The sequence below is a fragment of the Tasmannia lanceolata genome, unplaced genomic scaffold (genome assembly GCF_043159265.1).
Source record: "Tasmannia lanceolata isolate RefF3 unplaced genomic scaffold, GAP_Taslan_0.1 ptg000002l, whole genome shotgun sequence".
In the NCBI taxonomy this organism is placed as follows: domain Eukaryota; kingdom Viridiplantae; phylum Streptophyta; class Magnoliopsida; order Canellales; family Winteraceae; genus Tasmannia; species Tasmannia lanceolata.
Genome location: NW_027518679.1, coordinates 25509353 through 25534317, shown reverse-complemented (window position 1 = coordinate 25534317; position 24965 = coordinate 25509353). Strand labels below are relative to the sequence as shown.

The window sequence follows — 24965 nt, the reverse complement described above, 5'->3', positions numbered from 1 at the left end:
ATCATCCAAACAAAGTGGGCCCCTTATGTTTTTATGCGCCACCTCATATAAGCTATATGAGGTGACACCTTAGGAACTCTCTCTCTCTCTCTCTCTCTCTCTCTCTCTCTCTCTCTCTCTCTCTCTCTCTCTATATATATATATATATATATATATATATATATATATATATATATATGAGAAAAATGATTGTGCAGTCGACCGCACCAAGCTTAGGTGTGGTCGAGGGCCTCAAACTCATGCGGGCCCACTTTGTTAGGATGACCCAAAGCATTCATTTGAAAGGCCCTTACATAGATGGGGTATGTACAAAAAATCAACTCCTTAGGATCATCCTAACCCATCCATTTGTGGAGGTCAAAATGGACAGACACCGTTTGCCACAAATCTGCCCATTTTTGCCCTCCATTTTTTGAGGGGTTAGGATGATCCAATGGACCTGGTTTTTTGTACACACCCTATCTATGATGGGGCCTTGCAAATGAATGGTTTTGATCAGCACAAAAAATGTGGGACCCATGTGTTTGGGCCCTCGACAGCACCTAAGATTAGGTGCGGTCGACCACACAATCTCATTCCTATATATATATATATATATATATATATATATATATAGAGAGAGAGAGAGGAAGGAAATGGTTTGTGAGCAGCTGCTCAGATAAGCCTATCAAATGAAAGCTTTGGATCATCCAAATAATGTGCCCCCCCCCCATGTTTGTGAGCTCTGCTCAGATAAGCTTATCTGAGCAGCTACTCACAACCCATTTCCATATATATATATATATATATATATGAGAAAACGGTTCCTACACATATGTGTAGATAAGTTATCTACACACTAGCTTAAAATACATTGGGGGCCACATTATTTGGGTGATCCAAACCATTCATATTTAAGGCCCTCACATAGATAGGGTGTCCACAAAAAATCAGATCCATAGGATCATCCTAACCATTCGAACTGTGGAGGCAAAAAATGGACTAATTTGTGAAGGTTTAAAGACATCCATTTTGCCTCCACAAATCGTAGGGTTCGGATGATCCTATGGATCTGATTTTTTGTAGACACCCTATCTATGTGAGGGCCTTTAAAATGGATGGCTTGGATCACCCAAACAATGTGGGCCCCCACTGTATTTTAAGCTAGTGTGTAGAGAACTCTCTACACATATGTGTAGGAACCGTTTTCTCTCTCTCTCTCTCTCTCTCTCTCTCTCTCTCTCTCTCTCTCTCTCTCTCTCTCTCTCTCTCTCTCTATATATATATATATATATATATATATATATATATATATATATGAGGAAAAGGATTGTACGCTCGAGTGTACCTAACCTTAGGTACGCTCAAGTGCCAAATCACATGGGTCCCACATTTTTTGTGGTCATCTAAACCATTCATTTGCAAGGCCCCATCATAGATAGGGTGTGTACCAAAAATCAGCTCCATTGAATCATCCTAACCCCTCCAAAAGTGGAGGGCAAAATGGGCAGATTTGTGGACAAACAGTGTCTGTCCATTTTGACCTCCACAAATGGATGGGTTAGGATGATCCTATGGAGCTGATTTTTGGTACTCACCCTATCTATGATGGGGCCTTGCAAATGAATGGTTTAGATGACCACAAAAAATGTGGGACCCATGTGATTTGGCACTCGAGCGTACCTAAGGTTTGGTACACTCGAGCGTACAATCCTTTTCCTCTCTCTCTCTCTCTCTCTCTCTCTCTCTCTCTCTCTCTCTCTCTCTCTATATATATATATATATATATATATATATATATATATATATAGAGGAAAGGGTTCCTGCTAACGTTAGCAACCAGCTTAGCTGCAAACATTAGCGTAAAACAAGGGTGGGCCACATTGTTGTGGCTGATCCTAAGCTTTCATTTGAAAGGCCCCATCATGGACAAGGTGTGTACCAAAAATGGCTCAGGTTTTCTAACTCAATAATGATCAACCAAAACACAATGATCAAATATGGGGCAATGCCAATGGATATATGGGTATCATGTGCCCCATGCCAGAGCCCCAGTAAAAGTTGAATCAACTCAACTGGTTTAAGAAAAAAATTCAGTAAGCCCCATGCCAGAGCCCCAGTAACAACAACGAGATTCCTTAATCCAACAATTGGAACTTCCAAACTAAAAGACCCCGGCATTTAACAGGAGGATGCAGGAAGCCAAGGAACATAATACTTAGATTTTCAAAAGCCACCACTTTTGACAACTTTATGTTACCTTGGGGTTTTTCACTGTCTCATCAACGCTCAAAATAAGACAAGCGGCTTCAGTCGCAGCATTGATGGCATTGATCTGTAATAGATAGCTTATAGTCATAATCAACTGCAAAATGTCAATGGCAAAATGAATTAAAGACACAAATTTTGAGGACTGCTAATACCTTCACAACTGAAGGTTCCCACACAAAGTTGGCAAATGAATCAGCAATCCCACCACTGTTGATGTCCACTCCATAAAGTGCACCTTCACCTATCATAACCCATTAGGTACTTAGGTATCAGTAAATACAAATTTTGCAATGACATCAAAGAAAAATAGGAAAATGCTAACCAGAAGGGAGTGCATGTTTCTGTCTGAGTTTGTTCAGTACGTCGGTTGCATCAAATCCAGCATTGTCACAAAGTTGACGTGGAATAATCTGTAGGATTAGGATAACATTGAATATCATGCTCAAATAAACCAATGATAGACTCTCACCATTTTTTTTGAACATTAATAAAGATAATTATATGCAGTTTTGAGAACGGATTAAAATACCAAATGTTTTTTTCTTTCTTTCTTTTTGAATGACTAGATATCATTAATAGAAGAAAAGGAATATAAAAAGCCGACCGAGATGGGCGGCAAGAAACCGCGAAAAAAATAAAAAAGAACAAACAGAAACAAATACTTCAAGGCGAGAGAAAATCATATAACTCGAGCTCTAGCTTCCTTGCTCCTTCCCTAGCAAGTTTATATGCCTCCTCATTTGCAGATCTTTTCACGTGTTGGAAAATCACGTTCGCCCCTCCAATACGATTCCTGATCTCATCCATCCAACTCCCAAAGCATGTCCGCCCCTCCAATATGATAGACTCTCGCCACTATAAACCTATAATAAACTCTGAGCACAACAAATCTAATACGCAGCTACCTTAACTAGCCAAGTAAAAGCAACTGCTGTCTTGACTTGTTTCGCATCTGTAATAGATGCAAACTAGACAAATAAAAACTTGAGATTACTATAACGCCTACCTCAAGTGCTTTGGCATATGAATTAATAAACATTTGAGACTTCCCAGCTATTGTCCGGGCATGCTGTCTCAAGTACCTACTTATCTCCATCTGCCACAGGAACATCAGATTCAGAAACAAGCCGGGAATATCCTTAACACAAAAGAAACCAAATCGAGTTCTCCATAGGTTGCTATAATTGTCATACATCTATAGCACCACCCCCAGCAACAACAGTAGAGTTCTTTAGAGCTCTTCGGACAATCATTATGGCATCATGTAGGCTCCGCTCTGCTTCCTCAATAAACTGCAACAATTAGTAAAAACTTCATGGTTCAACACTTCAAAATGATAGCTGTTATGAAAACCGGCATTGGAACAAATGGCAAACCTGATCCGCTCCACCACGAAGAACAATTGTTGCAGTCTGACCTGAAGGGCATCCACTGAAAATGTTGAACCTGTCATTTCCCACTTGCCTTTCCTCAAAAAGTTCGCAAGAACCAAGAACCTTATCCATAAAAACCACCCTCATTTCAATTAAGCAGGGGATAAAAACAAATTATATTATATGAATAATAAGAAGATGTTGGATAATATTAGCTACCAAATAGCTCTAATTTCATAAACAGTGTTATCTGCAAGGTCATATATATGCCAAAATGAGAACCCAATATTAATGTACGACATAAAAGAGAAACCTCGTCAACAATATTGTTCACAGACGTCTGAACAGTTCCACCAGTCGCTGCGGCAACACGTTGCAAATCTTCTTCTGTTACACGACCAGCACAGAAAATATCTCTATCTGCAAAATACTGCACAAAACCAACCAGGTATTTACCACTCAAAAAAAAAAGACAGGTAATGGCCCACATGATGGTCCTATGTATCCTAAGTTACATGATCACATCTGTTGAGGGAAACTACCTGTGTTCCGAGATCACCAATTGCAAGACGTGAAAGGACAATTTTGGCCCCACTTTGCACACATTTATCCAACTTGTCATAGATGATATTCCACTCAGCGTCAACAATTGATTGATATTGCAGAGGATCTGTTAGTCTGCAAATATACAAGAAGGTACACAGCAAAGTTAGGAATAAGCTTAAGGAGGGTGCAAAAAACAAAAAGACAAATTAAGTCCACCTGATCTCAGCATTTTCTTTCTCCGATTTCAGTTCTAATTCAATGTTCAACAAAACAATCTTTGGATTCAGGAACTTCTTTGGTTGTTGCTCAAAACCAGCATAGGAAAATGTCTTTTTAAAAGCAACACCATTCACGAGAAAAGAATCGCGCATGGTACCTCCAGGAACCTAGAGAGACACAGAAGTGTTGGATATTAAACTTCAACTAATGTCCATATCAAGGCTATACAAAATCTTGACATACTATTCACTTTCAAGAAGGGTAATGTTACAAATCCATCATGATGTATCCTAAAAGGCTCAAACCACGTATGATAAGTAAGAGAACAAAGAAAAAAGAAGAACCAATCAAATAAAAAAGCAATAGACAACAGTACTAGAGGGAGGAAATGTGGAACAGGAGGAATCCATTCTAAACAAATGGAGAATTCATAACTCAAATTCGATAGTTCTCAAACATCGAATAAAAACTAAGAAATTCCCCTCAAAGAAAATGAGTGATGTGGACCAGGTTGGGAGGCAAGGGGAATATGTGTGTGGCATTTTGTACATAGATTGTACATAGGGCATGTGTTGTTATTATGATAATGTTGACTGGCATTTTGTAGTGAGGTTAAGGGTGTAATTTGGATAAGTTGTGGGTTATAAAGGGAAGGATATGGACAGATGTCACTTTATCAAGAAGAGCACATGGGACCAGCCAACTTGGAGGGACACTTGTAAATCCCTCATGCAAAGCGCATGAAGCTAGCCCATATGGAGGACACTTGGCAATCTCTTCTTCAATTTGAGTGGGGACCAACCCACTTCGAAGGACACTTGTCAATTCCTCATGACTTCAGATCTTAGATCTATTTTCACCAATCCTAAACTGCCAAATGGCATCCATTTAGACCATTTGGTGGTCCCCAAGGGCCCCAACCCTCACCTATAAATAAGGAAGAGGTGTGCTCATTTCAGCACTATTGGTCTTGGAGAAAAAACAAGAGTGAGAAAGAGAGGAAAGAGTTTCTCAAGTCCCAAGGAGTCTGAGAGTGAAAGGGAAGATTCGGCTGAGGAGGAAGAGAGTCCCTGAATTGTAAGGTCCTCTTTCCTTTTCCCCTCATTTCAGTTTGTGATCCAAGCTGAAATCGAATTTTTCCTTGTAATCTCGATTACATTTTGTTGATTCTTGGAGTCTAGATAGGTCTGATGAAAAGTTTATGCATATGGAGGACAAGTTTCAGTATAATTTAGTGAACAACTATTTTTATTTTTCTAGTTCATTGCTAGTTCGAAGTTTTTGCAGTAATATTGTTTCTTGCTCCACGAACAATCCATCGCAAGTAGGAAAGTACAGTTTGTAATATTTCTTCTTTTTTTCTTTTTTCTTTTTTAAATGATGGGTTTGCACTCTTTCATCCTATATTCCTTTATAGTTTCTTGCCGTGGTTATGTTCTTCCATTTTGGTTGCATCAATAGGTACTCTTAGGGGCTCGAGTCAATTTGCATTCTACCTTGCATAAGCCATTTCTTTAGGTAGATATACATTTAGCTTTTCTTAAAGTAGATATACCTTGCACATAAAACCTTAGGGTGCAAACATAGAATATGCAAATACCACTCAAGCCAAAGGAGATTAGTGTGGTGACCGACGAGAGAGGAAGTCAAAGAAAAAAGTTACCACTGAGATGAACACCAACAATAAAGAGTATATCCAAGGGCCACACTCGCTTGTGACTCTTGACTTGTTCATGTCAGATCTGTTGAGATTTTCGCCTACTTCAACAAGCAGAGTAGATTCCGATGTTAAAATAAAAGTCACTTGCGGTACAATTCAAGTCTCCATATCATACTCATATCCGACTATGATGGCCATTCAAATGAAAGAAAATGATACAACAAGCTCGGGCTATGTCTCTGTTTTCAACCCGCTATGCATCTCTGTTTTTCTCAAATTGCCAATTTTGACACTGACATGTATTTTTGTCATTAAAGGATGATCAGAGCATTCATTACAGAGAAGTTCACAGATATTGGCGACCTTAGGCCATGAATAATTATAACCTAAGGCTAATGTGGCAACAGTGACGATGTAAAAGCGTACAACAGATTCCAAGAACCATAATAAAAGTTCTCTATATCATTCCAGAAAATGGAAAAAATCTAAACAATGAGGGAAAAAGAATCCAAGAGCCAGACCATAAGGTGTCAAAGTAAATAACTGTATGGGGTGTGGCGTGCATGCCAGCCCCTTTTTTGAGTTGGTACTTTCTTTTTAACATCACATTTTTTTTACTTGTGCAATGTATAATTATTATAAACATTTAATTGAATAGTAATACCTTACAAGCATTTAGATTGATTGAATCAACTTTCTTTCATAACATTTTACAAGATAAATTGAAAATTGCTCTCTTATGCCGGTCACCTTTCTACTCAACTCAACTCAGCTAAGCCTTTGTCCCAAACTAGTTGGGGTCGGCTAATGAATCCTTTAGAAAATTTTCATGAGAAGGTGAAAGAATCTACCAAGCTCAAATTGACTAAGCCAAATCCTGACACTAGTTGGGTTCGTCTACATGGATCATTTTCTTCCATTCTCTCCTATCCAAGGTCATGTTCTCCGTTATATTCCTAGCCATCATGTCTTTCCTCACTGCTTCTACCCAAGTTGTTTTCGGTCTGCCCCTACCTCTTTTTACTCGATCAACTTGGCACGAGTCACTTCTTCTCACTGGAGCATCCATAGGCCTACGTTGGATATGCCCAAACCATCTTAGCGGTGCTCTCTCATCTTCTCCTGCCACCCCCACCTTTTTTACGGATGTCTTCGTTTTTAATTCTATCTAACCTTGTGTGGCCTCACATCCATCTAAGCATTCACATCTCCCCTACACTCATCTTATGCACGTGCTGCTTCTTAGTGGCCCAACATTCTGAGCCGTACAGCATGGTTAGCCTCACAGCTGTCTTATAAAACTTTCCCTTCAACTTGGTAGGTATTTACAGTCGCACAGAACTCCTGAAGCTTGCTTCCACTTCAACCAACCTGCTCTTATTCTGTGGTTAACATCCTCTTCAATCTCTCCTTATGTAGGATTGAACCAAGATAGTGAAAGATATCCCTCTTAGGTAGGGGTGTAAACGAGCTGAGCCGAGCCGAGCTTGGCCAGGCTCGGCTCGGCTCGTTAAGCTCAAAAGCCAGGCTCGGCTCGGGCTCGGGCTCGAACCAGGCTCGGCTCGTTGAGCTTAACGAGCCGGCTCGGCTCGGCTCGGCTCGTTAAGGATTCGAGCCGAGCTCGAGCGAGCTTCCGAGCCCGAGCCAAAATTGACACCCTTACTCTTAGGTACCTCATGTCCAGTCATATTTACTACATCCTCGCACCGCCTCCTTACATTACTAAAGTTGCACTCCATATACTCTATCTTAGTCCTACTCAGTCTAAAACCTTTGGATTCCAAAGTTCTCCATAACTCTACCTTAGCATTAACTCCTGCTTTGGTTTCGTCAATTAATACTATGTCATCTGCAAATAACATACACAGTGGCACCTCATCCTGAATACCCTCCGTAAGTTCATCCATAACTAGCATAAAAAGATAAGGGCTTAGAGCTGATCCTTGTTGTAGTCCTATTGTAATTAGAAACTCACTAGATGTGCTATCCGTAGTTCTGACACTAGTTACTGCTCCATCTTACATATCCTTAGTCACATCAACATATTTAGTAGGCACCTTTTTCCTTTCAAAGACCCACCACACCACCTTTTCTGTTTCTTTTTTCCTTTTTATGGTAATACCTTTCTTTTTTGTTTCTAGATTTATTTATTTTTTGAAATGGTAAGTCAACTATAATAAAACAGGAAAGACCGAGAAAGTCTCCCAAAGGATTACAAGGAAATAAAGAAAATAAAAATAAAAACAATAACCTCAAGGAGGAAAAAAAATCAAAGCTCTCCAACTCTAATCTCTCAACCCCGGATCTAGCCAAAGAATCTGCCTCACAATTTGTAGATCTACGAACATGGTTGAAAACAATGGATGAACCCTCTACAAGATCACAGATTTCGTCAAAAAATGACCAAAATCTCCAAGGCGGAGCCGCGGTTCCACAGAGCCACCTAACCACATTTAATGAATCCCCCTCCACTATAGTAGTGTCGATATGGTCTCTTGCAATTCTTTTAATACCTTGATGTACCGCTCTGAATTCCGCCTCATTTGAGTCACACACTCCCAACGGCCCCGAATAAGCCCACAAGGTAGCCCCTCTGGAATCCCAATAGATACCACCAATACCCGTCGGACTAGCATTGCTCAAGCTCGAACCATCAAAATTAAGTTTCATCCATCCAATGGGTGGAGCTTCCCACTCTTGAACCACCTGTGACCGGTATTCTCCACTAAAACACACCGCTCTCCAACCCTCCCATAAGTCATAAGCAGAGACAAAGCGGAACGGAGGCAAGCATTTCGCCCAAGAAATGGTAAGAGCAATGATATTTATGTATAACCGGTAAGGCGATCTATTGGACCCCTCAAAAATCCTTGCATCTCGCTCCTTCCAAAGGACCCACAATGTAGCAAGGAGACAAATCTTCCACAACATCTTACCATTTTTCTTCCATGGCACGGACTCCCAACACAAAAAGACATCTGAAATAGAGAAAGGAAACACCCAACAGATCCCAAATCTCCCCAAAATGTACCCCCATACTTCTCTAGCAACTTTGCAGTGGATAAAGAGATGGCAAGCCGATTCTCCATCTTCCAAACATAGGGAGCAATGATCCACCAAAAACATACCCCTCTTCCGAAAAAAGTTAATTGTTTGGATCCTATCCTTACATGCCGCCCACCCAAAAAGGCATACCCTAGGAGGACAAGGAAACTTCCACACCTTGGCGAAAATAGAGGGCGCACCACACGGAACAAGATGGGAATAAAAAGATTTAACGGAAAAGAAGCCAGATGTGTCCCAACTCCAAATCCTTTTATCCGACCCAGACAGTTTGATGTAACAAGATTCAAGCAATTCAATAAAACGAGCTAAAGCTTCCAATTCTCTATCAAAGAAATTCCTTCTAAAAGCCGGCATCCACGTCACCCCTCCCTCCACTCGAACAAAACAATCACTAACCATAGCTTCCTTTGAAGCAGCAACAACAAACAACTCCGGGAATACCTTCATAAGGGGCTCAGCCGAGCACCAAGCGTCATGCCAAAATCTAATGCGATCACCCGAATATACTTTAAACTGGATGCCCTTGCTGAAATCATGATATATTTTCAAAATATCTCGCCACACAGTCACCCCCTTCAAGTTGTAAAGATTGTCTGACTCCCAATTTCCAGGTTTTGCTCCATACTTACTACTCACCACTTTCACCCAAAATTGACCTTGCTCCACTCCAAACCTCCACAGCCACTTGCCTAATAAGGCATGATTAAATTCATGAATTCTTCTTATCCCAATACCTCCATTTTTTAAAGGCAAGCAAACCTTCTCCCACTTCACAAGCGGAATACCCTTGTTATCACATGAACCCCCCCATAAAAATCTACGTTGAAACTGCTCAATTCTCAAAACCACACTGATTGGGCATTTAAAGAGAGATAAGAAATATATAGGAATGTTAGCCAACACGGCCTTCACCAAAACCAATCTCCCCCCTCTGGATATAAGGTTCATTTTCGATGTTTCAAGTCTTCTTTCAATTCTCTCCACAATAGGATCCCACAAATGCTTCTTGGGTCTTCCCACACCCAACGGTAAACCCAAATACGAGGACGGGAGCAATTCCAACTTACACCCCACCATCTTAGCAAGCCTGATGGCCCTCTCACTCGGGATATTAATCGCAAACATACATGATTTCTGGAAATTAACCCTCTTGCCAGTTATCAACTCATAGCATCGAATAGTCGCTTTCAAATTTAAAATGTACAAATCATTCGGACAACAAAATAACAGTGTCATCGGCAAACTGCAAATGAGACACTTCCACCCCATCCCGCCCAACAACAAAACCCCGAAATAACTCCTTGCCGCTTCTAATAGCCATCAATCTACTCAAGGTCTCAGCTACAATAACAAATAGAAATCTTTTTCTAGATGTTACCTGATATTTACTTTAACACCTTGTGGTCTGGCTCATGGAATCTTTTTCCCCCATATTTTAGATTTTTTTCCATTTTCTGGAATGATATAGAGAACTTAATTATGATTCTTGGAATCTGTCATACGCTTTTACATCATCGTTATTGCGACATTAGCCTCAGGTTATAACCATTAATGGCCTGAGCACACTAATATCTGTGAAGTTCTCTGTAATGAATGCTCTAATCATCCTTTAATGACAAAAATATATGTCAGTGTCAAAAGTGGCAACTTGATAAAAACAAAGATGCATTGTGAGTTGAAAACGGAGACACAATATAAGTTTGTTGTGTCATTTTCTTCCATCTGAATGGCCATCATAGTCGAATATGAGTACGGTATGGAGACTTGAATTGTGACACAAGTGACTATTTCAACATCGAAATCTACACTGCTTGTTGAAGTAGGCGAAATCTCAACAAATCTGGCATGAACTAGCAAGAGTCACAAACGAGTGTGGCCCGTCGATGTACTCCTTATTGTTGGTGTTCATCTCAGTGGTAACTTTTTTCTTTGACGTCCTCTCTCGTCGGTCGCCGCACTAATCTCCATTGGCTCGAGTGATGTTCACATATTCTGTGCTTGCACCCCAATGTTGTATGTGCAAGGTATACCTACTTTAAGAAAAACTAAATGTATATCTACCTATAAAAATAGCTTATGCAAGGCAGGATGCAAATCAACTCGAGCCCCTAGAGTACCTAGTGATGCAGCCAAAATGGAAGAAAGGTATTACTCAAAAAAACGAAAAAAAGAAACAGGAAAAGGTGAGCATCGCCAAAAGGTGCTTTCACGAAAGAGCTTAACAAGTGAGGAAAGGCTCTTAGCCACCGATGACCAGCTCAATGAGTTGCCTTCGGGCGATGGCCGATCTCTCACTTAAAGATAAATAGCCACATAGATGAGTGTGTGTGTGTGTGTGTGTGTGTCTATATAGTAATAAATTTTGAACGACTGATTTTTTCAGTAAAATGAATGACTTGCTCCTGTAGTTTTCTTGCCTGCACTAACGTCCCGCTACTATAGTAGAATATATAAGGGAAAGCCTTACCTGGACCACCAATGGTTCGTAGACTCGGAGTCAAATTCTTGGGTCCTAAGCCCCTATGCCTAGGTGGCGACTCTAAACCCATTTTTTCTCCTACTTGGTTGCTCATGTGGCCAAACCAAAGTAGTGATGATGTGGCAAGCGGTGCCAAAATGCGGGCGCTATAGCTAGCAACTCCACTGGGGAATTATATATGCCTAAAATCTATGGTTTTTGGCTTATAAATGGCTTGACTTGAAAATAAACCAACATTCCCAACCCCCTATCTAAGTTAAGGGGGTAGAGTGGTTATTATATAGAGCGTTCCATATAGGCTCGTATATATACTTTGGTGGTGCTATGTTATATGATATTTAGCTTTATATAGGTATAGCCGTAAGGGTGAAGGTCACCTGGTCGTATTACTTTCTTTTTTTTTTGAAATGGAAAATTGCATTATTTTTTATTACTTTCTTTTATAATACGCTGCTTACTATACTCTAATGGTGCCCTGCTTCGCTTAAGCGCTAATGTTCTCTCCGCTTTAACAAGCTCGTAGTACCCCGCATATACATACGTTAGTAATCGACTCGACCGGGTTAGGTCTTTACCTTCGCTAGTTAGGCTCATCATATAAAAGCAAGGATGGATAGATACAGTATTCTTTATCAAGAAGAAAACAGTGTACCTTTTTTATGCCTATTAAGTTTAGCCTATCATCAGTGCCAATTGCAATGACAGCGTCCACAACCATAGATGCAAAAAACTCCTTTTCACCGCCAATAAGCTTTGAGGAGAGTGTTGTAGCCGCACATTTAGCCAATAAGCTTTTCTTTTCTTCAAGACTTTTACCCTCAATACTTACAGCCAGTTCTTTGACTTTGTTAATGGCCTGCAACAAAATTTCCAAAGTTCCTGATTCATAGAAAATACATAGGATCCCCAACCATAAAAGGAAAAACAACATTGAGATATGTATACCAAATAGCATGCAGTCCGATAACTACGTATGAGATTCTGAGGATGAACCCCATCCTCGATAAAGGGTTTTGCCTCCTTTAGAAACTCTCCTGCGAGAAGCACTACAGTTGTGGTTCCGTCACCAACCTGAACACATAAAGAACAAAAAGTGAAACATCCAAATGGTGTTTGCCATTTCTTTCCTGAAGGATTGATATACAAAAAGTAAAAGGCAACCATAAATACTGTGTGCCCACTACTTTCTTTCACTTTTTTTTTAAATTGTAGTTCCCAAATACACATAATGAGATGGATATAGATTTGATTCCGCAGGTTCCAAAAGAATTGGATACAAATTCTCATGTGATACTTTACTGTATCCATCCATATCCTAAAATGTACACCCAAATCTTCTACCATACTTGTTACATAGCATAATTAATTCAATGGTGAACCACAAAATGCAGATCAAACACGTGCCAATATTTTTTTTATGAATGACGGCAATTTTATTAATAAACAAAGAGACCGAGATGGTCCATACAGTCATGGGATGACAACAGAATAAAAAGAAACGAAGACAGAATACAGAAAATGAAAAGCAACAAACTGAAAGCCTCAAGGGGGCAAGGAATCAAAGATTTCAGGCGATTCCTTAATGACTCCAACCCTAGCCAATATATCTGCAACATCATTTGCAGATCTCCTAACATGCTGGAAACCAATCGAAGAGGCAGCCATCCAATCCATAATCTCATCAAAAAAAAAGGTCGAATCTCCGCGGATGACGGTGAGAACCTCTCAGCCACCAAATGACATTCAGGGAGTCACCTTCCACCAAGATGTCATTCAGGGAATTTTTATCCAAAAGCTTGATGCCTTAATGAAACTGCGTGCACCTCCACCTCACTTGCATTGGCTAAGCCTATAGGACCCGCAAAAGCCCAAAGAAACATGCGATAATATTATTAAATGTTTACAGGTTCCAGATGACTGGAGGATCAACAAACGCTATCGTAACCATGAAACAAATTGTCCTGAACCCATGGGAAATAAATGCAATTGACTACCATAGGACGTAAAGGCAGAGTAGAATACACGTAAGAGAATCTTAATAAACGAATATGATCCAAAAAAATCAACAAGATCAACTGATACATAAGCAAATGTGAAGTGTATTACACCCACAAAATAAGTCATAGTAGTTAGCAAAAGAAGAATATAGAATCATAGCCACGTGATATTGTTATAGAAAGGTATAGTTCGTTTATATTCTGTTAAAGATACATTATCATTACAAGCATTTCTTCGTTTTTTAAAATCATATCAGGAACACTCAGTAAACTAAAAAGGCCTTAATTCTCTATTTAGAAGGATAACGATATTTAAATTAGAAGGCCACTGAGCCAGATCTGGTAGGGGATCTTAGAGTAAATGGATCGGGGTTATGGATCATGCATCTTTAGCAACTCAATATAGGCTAGAAGAATAGCGTACAAGCATCCGCTGACAATGATCTACCTGCACGTATAAACCCAAGGGATCATGAGATCCAACGAAGGAAAGGTCATAAAGAAGGCTTGCCACTTCACACTTATCAAATATATCCTCAAGGAACCCAATAACGAAAGATCGTAAAATAGACAAGTGTTCCTATCAATTACCTGCCCCTTCCAAATACCAGGTGCAGATGTGGATAGATTAGGAAGGACTCAGATAATTTCTTTTATTTTTCAGTCAGTAAGCTTGTAGGGGGTAATGGCAAGTAGAATAAGTTTCATGGTTCCACCTGGTAAGAGAAGCCGAGGTTACTAAGAAAAGCGAGTGGGAATCAGGAAATTGAGGGATGTTAATATGTTTCACTAGGCAAATAGAATGGGAGATTTGATGGATAAAAGTTGAGCATGGCATCTTAATTGGGACTAGATATACCCGATTGGGTGAAATTTTTAAATTAGAACTTACTACTTTGAATTCCACACTAAATTGTACAATAGAAGCAATCTAGGTCGGGATGGTTTTGGCGTTTAGAATTGGAACTGGAGGCGTTTACAAAAGATGCTTGGAGTGGCGATGTCTCTCTTGTTGATAATCCCTAGGCTTTCCCTTTAGCTATGCATAAAGAGTATTTTATAGACTGTTTCCAAATCAGGGAGGACAAAAAAAGTTGTGGAATAGAAAAGGAGCTTGCTTAGTGTTCAAAGTTATAAAAATACACAAAGGGCGTGGATCAATTAGAAACAGAGTTGGAAATATAGCCTCCTACATATATGTGTGTGTGAAGGATGTATAGCAATCCTCTAGCCAATTATGCGATTGTAGACATTACCTCGTACACAAAAATGAATCAAACAATAAAAAAAAATGAATCTCTCCTGGTACTAAAGGCATAATCTCCTCACAAAGAATCTCTTTTGGTACTAAAGGCATAGTCTCCTCGAGAGCAGTCCACTCAGTCGCCATTAGAAGTTTATAAGATTGAATCTCTGTTGATTTTGAAACCATGCCTACCTATTTATTCATTTTGAATCCATGACGACCTATTTATTGATTTTGAATCCATGACTACCTATTTAGTGATTTTCCCAACTAGTGTCAGGATTAGACTTAGTCAATTTGAGCCGGGTAGATTCTTTCACCTTCTTCATGAAAATTTTCTAAAGGATTCATTAGCTGACCCCAACTAGTTTGGGACAAAGGCTTAGTTGAGTTGAGTTGAGTTGAGTTGAGTTGGCTACCTATTTATTGATTTTGAATATTTGCCTGCCTATTTCACCCTCTTATGGCCTTTTGAAAGCCATTAAATCCGTAGATGAGACAAAAACCCTAGTGTTCCATGCATCTTTGTGTTTTCATACAATGAAGTAAGATTCTGAAAACTAGAGTGTGAAGACAATATAGTTCCAAATTGAAGTAAGGAAACTTTCTTTTCTTTTCTTTTCTTTTCTTTTGAAAAAAACAAGGAAACTTTCATGTTGTCCAATAACAATGACCAAAATGGTGACTATAAAGTTCTTAGTTTTGCAAAGATGATGAAAGGGGCACATCAGCTTTTTGTTGCATGGAGGGGCCAAGGTGCACTATATGGAGAGTAATAGAAATTAAGGATCATCTTCCACTTTTGGTTAACATACACTTCCAAGATCGGTTCTTTTATTATTACTCATTTCTCCCATTCTTCAACTCATTTATACTATCGAGTACAAATGTATATTATTCATTAATAGAAAACAAAATAGAGAGAGAGAGAGACGCCTTGCTAAACTCGCAATGATTTATGTAAAAGGATAATATGTTAAACATCTCTAAACTTTTCTTTTTCCTATCAACTAAAACATGGTAGGCACGGCATATGCGTACAAGGTTTGACCATCTAGCAAGTGTTATAGCTGAGAAACAAACTAGATAAGGCTAATTGTCTGACGGTACACTTGAAGATGGAAAGTTGTCCTCTTTTGTTTCTACCATTCATTTGCAGTCCTCGTAAGCCCTTTGAAGGGTGTTGTTTAGGATCATTTAGTAGATGTGACTTTTGGTCTATGCCGATTCACAAAACGGCTAGATCTCATGCACGGTATGAGCTTGCCTAGTGTTTGAAGTTACTGATACATAAAAAGATATTAGTAGTATTCCACAGAGTACACATTCCCATATCTCAATAGTCTAATTTCTTCGGACTCATCACAAGGCGATGCTGACTGCATACTATAAGCTCAGATATAATGCCAGATCTTAAAACCTCACAAAGCCATCTACCCTTCTTCTACAGGTGCAACTTGGGTTGGATCGGGTTGATCTTTTGCTAAAAAATTGAAATGGAATCAACCTGAACCAGACCCAATTTTATTGCAAAAGCTCAACTCAAATACCAAAAAAATCTACCTGATTTGCAACCCATCCTTCTTCTAAAATTGAAATGAATCAACCCGAAACCGACCCAATTTTATGGTAAAAGCTAAACTGAAATACCAAATAATCAACCCGAGTTGCAAACCTACACCCCTACCTTCTTCCCCATATCCCTTCTATTCTATTTATTAAACTCAACTCAACTAAGCCTTTGTCCCAAACTAGTTGGGTTTGGCAAATGAATCCTTTAGAAAATTTTCATGAAGAAAGTGAAAGGATCTACCCGGCTCAAATTGACTAAGTCTAATCCTTACAAAATTTTCATGAAGAAGGTGAAAGCATCTACCTGGCTCAAATTGATTAAGTCTAATCCTTACACTAGTTGGGTTCATCCACATGGATCATTTTCTTCCCTTCTCTCCTATCCAAGGTCATGTTCTCTGTTATGTTCCTAGGCCTCAAGTCTATTCTATTTATTAACCAACCCCCCCCCCCCCCCCGGGGGGTGGGGGGGAGGAACTTAACCAGATAGCATTTTTTTCCTAAACACAACAAAATCGAGTTGGGTTCTTGAAAATCCCTCCATACTTTCATCCATTCAACTCATGAGTTGCCACCTCATTAACAAAGGGAATTCCTACTTTCCCCCACTAAACCAAAAAATCGAGTTGGGTCATATTTAAGTTTTCACTTTTCATAACAAAGTAACATGTGTAAAAGTCTCAAAACATGTGTAAATTGATGTTTCCGATATCATTTAAATACTCCTTAACAAAACCCATAATTGAAAGGGAATGAAGAAACGAAAAATCACCTCAGAGTCTTGGGACTTAGCGATATCAACAAGGATCTTAGCGGCAGGGTGAACAATATCAAGGAGCTTCATGATGGTGGCTCCATCATTGGATATTGTGGTGTTCCCCTTATCATCATGGATGAGTTTATCCATCCCCCTTGGCCCTAGGGTTGTTCGCACCGTGTCAGTGACCACGGTGCACGCATTGATATTGCTCACTAGCTGAGCTTTCCCTTGAGATGTGTCTGTCCCTTCCTTCAACAGTATGATTTGTGGTTGCTGCATAAAACCCACAAATAAAAATCAAAATAACAGACACAAATCAATCAATACTGCTCAGAAAATGGAGCTAGATAGAGACATTCGGAGAGAGAGAGAGAGAGAGAGAGAGAATTTACCAGCATTGTTGCCATAGAAGCAGAAGATCAAGAGTAGAGAGAAAGAGGGGGGTTAAGGTTAGGGTTATGGATTTGTGGTTAGGGTTAGGGTTTCAGTTGGAGGAGTAGGGAGGAGTAGGGTTTAATCGAGGGTTTCAGAGTGAGTTTCGAAGAATAGAAAAAATTGGGGCGTGGGAATGCTTGGGATTTGGGAGGGAAAGAAAAGTTTAGGTTTTGGTTTGTATGATGATAAATTCGCACCCCTGTAAGATAATTCGCGCCCTTTAACGTGGATTGATGCGGCTATGGGTTGACATGGTTAGGGTGGTTCGGTTCTAATCCCAGAACCAAACTAATCCCTATTACCGAACCATGAAACCCTCGAACTGAACCGAACCAGAATCGATCTTGATCGGGTTGGTTCCGTTTGGTTCTAGGTTTACACAACTTATTTATTTGTTTTTGTCAGCCTCCCCTCTCTACAAATTCAGCCCCCTTCTTCTCTTATTTTTAATGGAAATAAAAAAAAAGACTACTAGCTTTAACACTCAATCCAATGGTCCATATGTATCTTCGGTTCGGTTACGGGTCCTAGGATCCTAGAACCGATAACAGAACCGAAAGCCAACAATTCCAAAATTTTGGAACCAGAACCGAACCACTTATTTTCAGAACCGATCTGAACCGAACCAAATAGGATGGTTGGGTTCGGTTCTTTAGGTTGCAGCCAAACCATGTCCACGCATAGATGCGGCAGACTTTCATGCTTTTTCACGTTTAAAGTGGTGCGAATTATCCTAAAGGGGGTGTGAATTTATCATCGCCCATTGGTTTTTGTCAAGGAGATCTGTCCGTCGGGACTAACAACCACGGCCCTAGAGCTAATCAATCCACGTTCGCTTCACGTTAGGTGAGTGTATATTTGGACGGCCTGGATTACCCATTTTGTAGACTACATCATGTATGGCCATGATGTTGAAATAGAGTGGGAAATTACGGTTAGGATTTAATCCTAACGATCATCATTGGGTCTCACATGAAACGTGTGTTAATTGGTACCGTTAATCTGTTGTACCTTCATGATTGCCTAATCCCAGGCTTGATGGGAATTTAAGGCCCACAAAAATTAATATTCTTGGCCGGAAATTATATATTGGTCCCATTTTCTTCCCTAGGCCAGCCCACTATTGTATATTTATGAATTTTTTTATTTTTTTTTGGATATATTTATGATTTTTTTTATTTCTTTTTGGTAACGAAGGGTGTCCCACCCCCTTCGGGCGTAGGACTATTTCCCTACGGATGCGCGCAATCACCCGGAAACCACGCGCATCAGGTAAGCAAGGGGGGATTCGAACGCTTGTCACTGGGGAGCAAACCCATGACTTTACGGCAAAGAGCCACACCCTTCCGGATATATTTATGAATTATGACTAGGGGTGTAAACGAGCCGAGCTTGGCCAGGCTCGGCTCGGCTCGGCTCGTTAAGCTCAAAAGCTCGGCTCGGGCTCGGCTCGGGCTTGAACCAGGCTCGGGCTCGGCTCGGGCTTGAACCAGGCTCGGGCTCGGCTCGGCTCGATCAGGCACGCGAGCCTTACCGAGCTTGGGTTATATTAAGTTCACACGCCTCATCTTCCCTGGACAGCCCTGTATAGTGTAATTTCACTACTTTTTTTACACTATGGGGGGTGGTCCAAGAAACAAATGGGGTTCCTAAAATGAAGTGACATATTTTGCCTCCCCCTTTCACTCCCTGGACAACCCTTTTACTGTATATATTAATATATAATATGGGAAAAATGGACAAACACAACTTGTCCACAAATCTGCCCATTTTTCCCTCCATTGTTGGATGGGTTAGGATGATCCTATGGGGCTGATTTTTTGTGGACACCCTATCTAGGTAAGGGCATTTCAAATGAATGGTTTGGATCACCCCAAAAATGTGGGCCCCCACTGTTTTTAACCCGACCGAGTAGATAAGCTTATCTACTCGACCGAGTACGCACACCTTTCCCATATAATATATATATATATATATATATATATATATATATATATATATATATATATATATATATATATATATATATATATATATATATATATATATATATATTTAAATATATTAAATTCTTAACGAGCCTTAACGAGCCGAGCCTGGCCTAAATCGGGCTCGGCTCGTTAAGCTTAACGAGCCGGCTTGCCGGCTCGGCTTGGCTCGTTAAGGATTCGAGCCAAGCTTCCGAGCCCTAGCCGAGCTCGAGCGAGCTTCCGAGCCCGAGCCGAGCTCGAGCGAGCTTCCGAGCCCGAGCCAAAATTGACACCCCTAATTATGACTAAGTGTTTACACTACAAAGGGGGTGACCCAAGGAAGAAAATGGGGAGAATATATCATTGAGCTGTTCTTCCTTTGGTGGAGTCCTAAGTGGGGCCTTATGGGTCAAGAGCTATGATCATCTGATCAAGGTGGGCCAACAACAAAAGTGCTTGACTTGAATTGGACGGCAACATCAATAAATTATCATTTCCTTGGCTCGTTGAGACCCAACGAAGATGATTAGGAAAAACCTTGTTAGGCTATGTGTTTGGATTATCATGATCATTAATCGAAATCATCTAATTCTTCTCTAAACATACCAGAAAATAAAATAAAATAAAAGATTAACTCAAAAAATTCTAATAAAATTTTCAATCCATCCGGGTAGAATCATAGTGCCACCTCTTGCGGGCTTGTGATGAGAAACATCTGGACGGGAACTTGTGGGCCATATCGCACCCATTCGTTTATCGATCTCATCTGATCACCATACGATCTCTCATGATCACACAAACCGATCAACATCAAGCCCAGTCAGATCAATGGGCCATATCTAATTGAAAAAAAATAATAATAATAATAAGACACCTAATCTAGGAAAAAAAATGCAAAGTGCACAAAAAAAAATGATGCTGTACGCCTACAACTCATTGCTCCTTAGAATGTATAAGGCTCACCATTGCAAAGGACATGTGCTTTAGAACAAATATTTTGAGTGAAGGACATGTGCTCACCATTTAGCGGCCGTTTGGATACACATATTTTAGAATCCTGGATTTCTTCAAAATTGTAGCTAAGAGACAAGAGAAGAAGCGAACCAGTCGTCGTTTTTTACTTCTCGCCCATCTTTCCGTCAGCAAAAGAGTAGTAAATCCTCCCATATTTCCAAGTTTTAGAAATCTCAGGATGCGAGAGAGATATTTAAAACCTAAATTTATCACTTAAAATCTAAGAAACACTGTGAGGACAGCATACAGCAGCTTGATCATGAACCCTCTTTTACACTGTTTTCAAGCTAAAAACCTGGATTCTAAAATCCGCGTATCCAAACGGCCCCTAAGATTTCTAAAATCCATTTGGATACGCGGACTTTAGAATCTAGGTTTTTAGTTTGAAAACAGTGTAAAAGAGGGTTCATGATCAAGCTGCTGTATGATGTCCTCACAGCGTTTCTTGGATTTTAAGTGAGAAATTCAGGTTTTAAAAATATCACCCGCATCCTGAAATTTTAAAAACCTGGAAATATGGGAAGATCTGCTACTCTCTTGTTGACGGAAAGCAGGGAAAGAAGTAAAAAACGACGGCTAGTTTGCTTCTTCTCTTCTATCTTAGCTACAATTTTGAAGAAACCCCGGATCCTGAAATCAGCGTATCTAAACTACTTTAAAAAATATCCATTTTCAAAAATACCTTTTTCATCTTTAAAACTATTTTTCAAAAACAATTTTGTTTTGATAAGACAAAATTGTCATGTGTAACCTAACACCACGAATGTCTCAAGGGAAATTTTGACAACTCTAGAGATGTGTGGAAGACTCTTAGATAGTCTTGAAAAGTGCATACATATGTATTAAAATTTAAGAGCTTATATAGTATTATCTTATGATCTTTGGGCCTAATTTAATTATGCAAAACACATTTCTTAAGGAATTTTTTTTCCCTACAGTTTTTTTATTTCCATAGCTTTAGAGGGAAATGATAAATTTTAGGGATATCATTATAAATTAAGGATCTCTGTAAATAAAACCTAAATACGGGTGGTTCATGTCACTCTTTTCATGTGTAATTGAACAATGGAAAAGCATGCAGTGTTGGAGAAGTTTTTCGTCCAAACTTTTCCAAAAAAAAAGTTCCACCGATAGGGCCTTAAGAAAAGTATGGAGTGTTATAGCCAATAGGGGTGGCCAGAACCGAACCGGAACCGAACTGTAAAAAAATATTTTTGGTCCGGTTCGATTCGGTTCCACTGATGAAGAACCGAACTTATTCGGTTCGGTTCCGGGTCTAATATTCTCGGTTTGATTCCGGAACCGAAGAGCCGAACTTTGAATATATATATATATATATATATATATATATATATATATATATATATATATTTATATTTCTATTATACATATACTTAATAATATAAATTACTTATAATATTAATAAGTAATAGTTAATACTATTCTTATAATAAGAAAGTAACTTATATTATAACTTTAATTAAAAGTTTTTATAAATTATAATTAATAATTAATAATTAGCCATTAGAACCGAAGAACCGGACCGGACCGAACCGATTATGTTCGGTCCGGTTCGGTTCGGTCCTACTATGTAATACGGTTCTGTTCGGTTCTTACGGTTCATGGAACCGAGAACCGAGAACCGAAAAAAAAGGAACCGAGAACCGAGAACCAAACCGGTTGGCCAACCCTAATAGCCAGTCTAAAAGTTTTTATGATTGTCCTAGACCAATGTATGCTTGGTATCACCAGTGACGAAGTCATTAGCAGCTATGTATCGAAGGTCACTTATTTCAAGAGAGAAGAGCAACAGTTATTCTCAACGGATGAAAGTTTGAAATTTCAAAGTGGAAGTTGGTAGTTATAGAAAATTTCCTTTAAAATTTATATAGTTTGCAAGCCGTTATGTTGGAAATTTATAAAAAGGAGCGGTTAAATCAGGGGAACTTGTATTATCCATCTTTATGTTACTTTACTTTCCCACAATGTCTTTTAATTTTCGTAAGTCATAGTTTCCCACCAAGAATTAAGGATTCAATGAAATGGAATGGATTCATCGTCTCTATGAGCATTTCTATTTGATTCTATATCTTTTTCCACTGGTGTTTGGTTGTGTATTTTATTAAGAAGTTAATCGGATTCTCGTCTAACTCTTTCGTGTTCGGGATTTTTTTTCCATACAGCCTAGTCACTGTAGCTCAATGTTTTAACAACAATCAACCTAAATCTATGCCCTTCCTCTCTCTCTCTCTCTCTCGCTAATTAATGCCCCCTCTCTCTTCCTAATCCTAGACTGGCCGAAGTCTCTCTCTTCATAATTAATGCCTTCCTCTATGACTGAAGTTCCTCAGTAAGTCTCTCTCTTCCCCTCTCTCTCTCAGGCTGAAGTTTCTAAGTAAGGGGCTAAAGGGAATGCACCTTATGAGATTTTATATGTTGTGTGCACATGAAGTCTAGTATTTTTCAAAAAGTGCTATGGGACGATCCGAGCTGTTCATTTGCTGGCCCTAAAGTAAATAGGATGCATCTCATAAAGCATTCCCATAGGATGATCCTAAGTCCTAACACTCTCCAATCTACAATAGAATTGACAGTTATGTAAACCACTATAGATCGGAAGAATAGGATCATCCTGTTGAAATTATTTGTACGGTGCAACCTATTTACTTTGTGACCCAACAAATGAAACAAATGAACAGTTTGGATCAGCCTATCATGTGGGCCCATAGTACTTATCGAAGAGTATTGGACTTCACGCGCACAAACATATAAAATCTCAGGGAATTGTAGGGATTTTCAAAGTAGAAAATGATCATCTTCTACTTCAGGCCTCGGAATTTATCACTGGCATTCTTGGGCCGTGCTATATGCATGGTGTGAAATAGTGGGCCCCACTGCATCAAAATATGAGGTGATAATTGTGAGCTTCACCTAATGCATGGGTTTAGGAGGAGATAGTGGACCCCATATCAAAACATGAAGTGTGAAAAGTGTGGCCCCAACAGGCTATGACAAGATTCTCCGCCCCCGGACCAAATTCTTGGCTCCGTCCTTGCATGCATCGACATTAAAGCGAGTCCATTACATTCTGCGTGTATCGACATTGAATCCATCACTCTTACATTCTGCGTGTATCGACATTGAATCCTTCACTCTGGCTTCACGTCTTTACCAAGTTATTTTGTCTAAAAAAGGCATTAGAGCCCAATGAAGAAGTGGTGTTCGCCTATTTTTCTCAATCGTCTAAAATCCAATATTATGAGCTCGAAGTTGATTATCACTGTAATTGAATTTTGGTCTTCTACTTTACAAATTAGCAAGCCCATGCATTCACCTCACATCACACATCACTGGCACTGACTAGCTGCTGATCAACCTGGGGTAATCACTAATCACCGAAACAAAGTCACCTCTACACTACATGACTTAAAGCCTTGTAAGGCCCTGTTTGGATTGCAAGAAAATTATTTTGACTCAAAATTTTTTCTTGGGATTTTTTTTTTACACCACGACTTAGAGGGAAATGACATGATTATAGTTATTTTAGAGGGATATTAACATAAATTGAAGGCCACTTAAGTAAATTTTTAATAGTTAGGTTCAAGTTTTTTTTTTTTTTTTTTTTGCAAAAAATATGAAGTTAAGAATCAACCAATTAGGATTTTTTTCTCTAAATCTCTGCTAAAGAAGTTAAGAATTTTTTTCTAAGAAAAAAGAAAATCCATACAAAATGGGGCAACCAAACAGTTTCCAATCTTTCTCCCTTGATAAAATTAATTTTTATTTTTATTTTTTTGAAATTTATTTTTCAGCATTAACAAATATGTTTATAGACTATTTATTATTTATTTATTGCTGTTTTTTCTGAAGCATGTTTTGTGATTATGAATTAAAGCATGATTTTTTTTTCTTCCATATTTTCCCTTGCTTTCTGGGCAAGTGAACAGCGAGAAATTAACTTTCCTGCAAATTTTCCCTCCCTTTCTAGGCAAGTGAACAGCGAGAAAGCATGGGAAAATCACAGTTTCTTTTCCTTTCCTTTCCATTTTGCCACATCAGATTCCTTTCCCGGGAAGGCAAGTGAACAGAGCCTAAAGGAATATGAATCGGATTAGAATATGCCCATTCCTATTCCTGATCCCGGTAATCCAAACACAACCAAAAGATAGGAAGGAAAAGATTGGAGATTATAAATTCGCACCCCCTATAGATTAATTCACACCACCTTTAAAAGAGGGTGTGTGTAAAACTTTAGCGCTTTCTAACTTCAATTCACGTTACAGGGGAGCGAATTATCCTACAGGAGGTGCGAATTTATCATTAACGAACAAAAGACGAGAATTTCGAGACACTTTCATATATAAATATACAACGTTCA

General features: G+C 39.2%; 1 protein-coding gene across 2 annotated transcripts in view; it reads right to left on the bottom strand.

The window, feature by feature from the left end:
• LOC143883150 (T-complex protein 1 subunit eta) overlaps nucleotides 1-17953 on the bottom strand; it is a 36753-nt gene extending 18800 nt beyond the window's left edge. The window contains exons 1-14 of one of the 2 annotated variants that reach the window (XM_077386511.1): nucleotides 17689-17698; nucleotides 17561-17652; nucleotides 17181-17441; nucleotides 12539-12664; nucleotides 12246-12449; nucleotides 4386-4555; nucleotides 4166-4301; nucleotides 3937-4053; nucleotides 3627-3746; nucleotides 3444-3542; nucleotides 3257-3346; nucleotides 2573-2660; nucleotides 2403-2491; nucleotides 2240-2314 (exon numbers count right to left, since the gene is read on the bottom strand). In XM_077386511.1, coding sequence (XP_077242626.1) covers nucleotides 2240-2314; nucleotides 2403-2491; nucleotides 2573-2660; nucleotides 3257-3346; nucleotides 3444-3542; nucleotides 3627-3746; nucleotides 3937-4053; nucleotides 4166-4301; nucleotides 4386-4555; nucleotides 12246-12449; nucleotides 12539-12664; nucleotides 17181-17441; nucleotides 17561-17575 — 1590 coding nt within the window. In that variant the 5' untranslated portion in view covers nucleotides 17576-17652; nucleotides 17689-17698. Of the gene's footprint in view, nucleotides 1-2239; nucleotides 2315-2402; nucleotides 2492-2572; nucleotides 2661-3256; nucleotides 3347-3443; nucleotides 3543-3626; nucleotides 3747-3936; nucleotides 4054-4165; nucleotides 4302-4385; nucleotides 4556-12245; nucleotides 12450-12538; nucleotides 12665-17180; nucleotides 17442-17560 lie in introns of both variants that reach the window. The other variant, XM_077386506.1, reaches the window with a different exon arrangement.
• Nucleotides 17954-24965: the final 7012 nt, after the last annotated feature.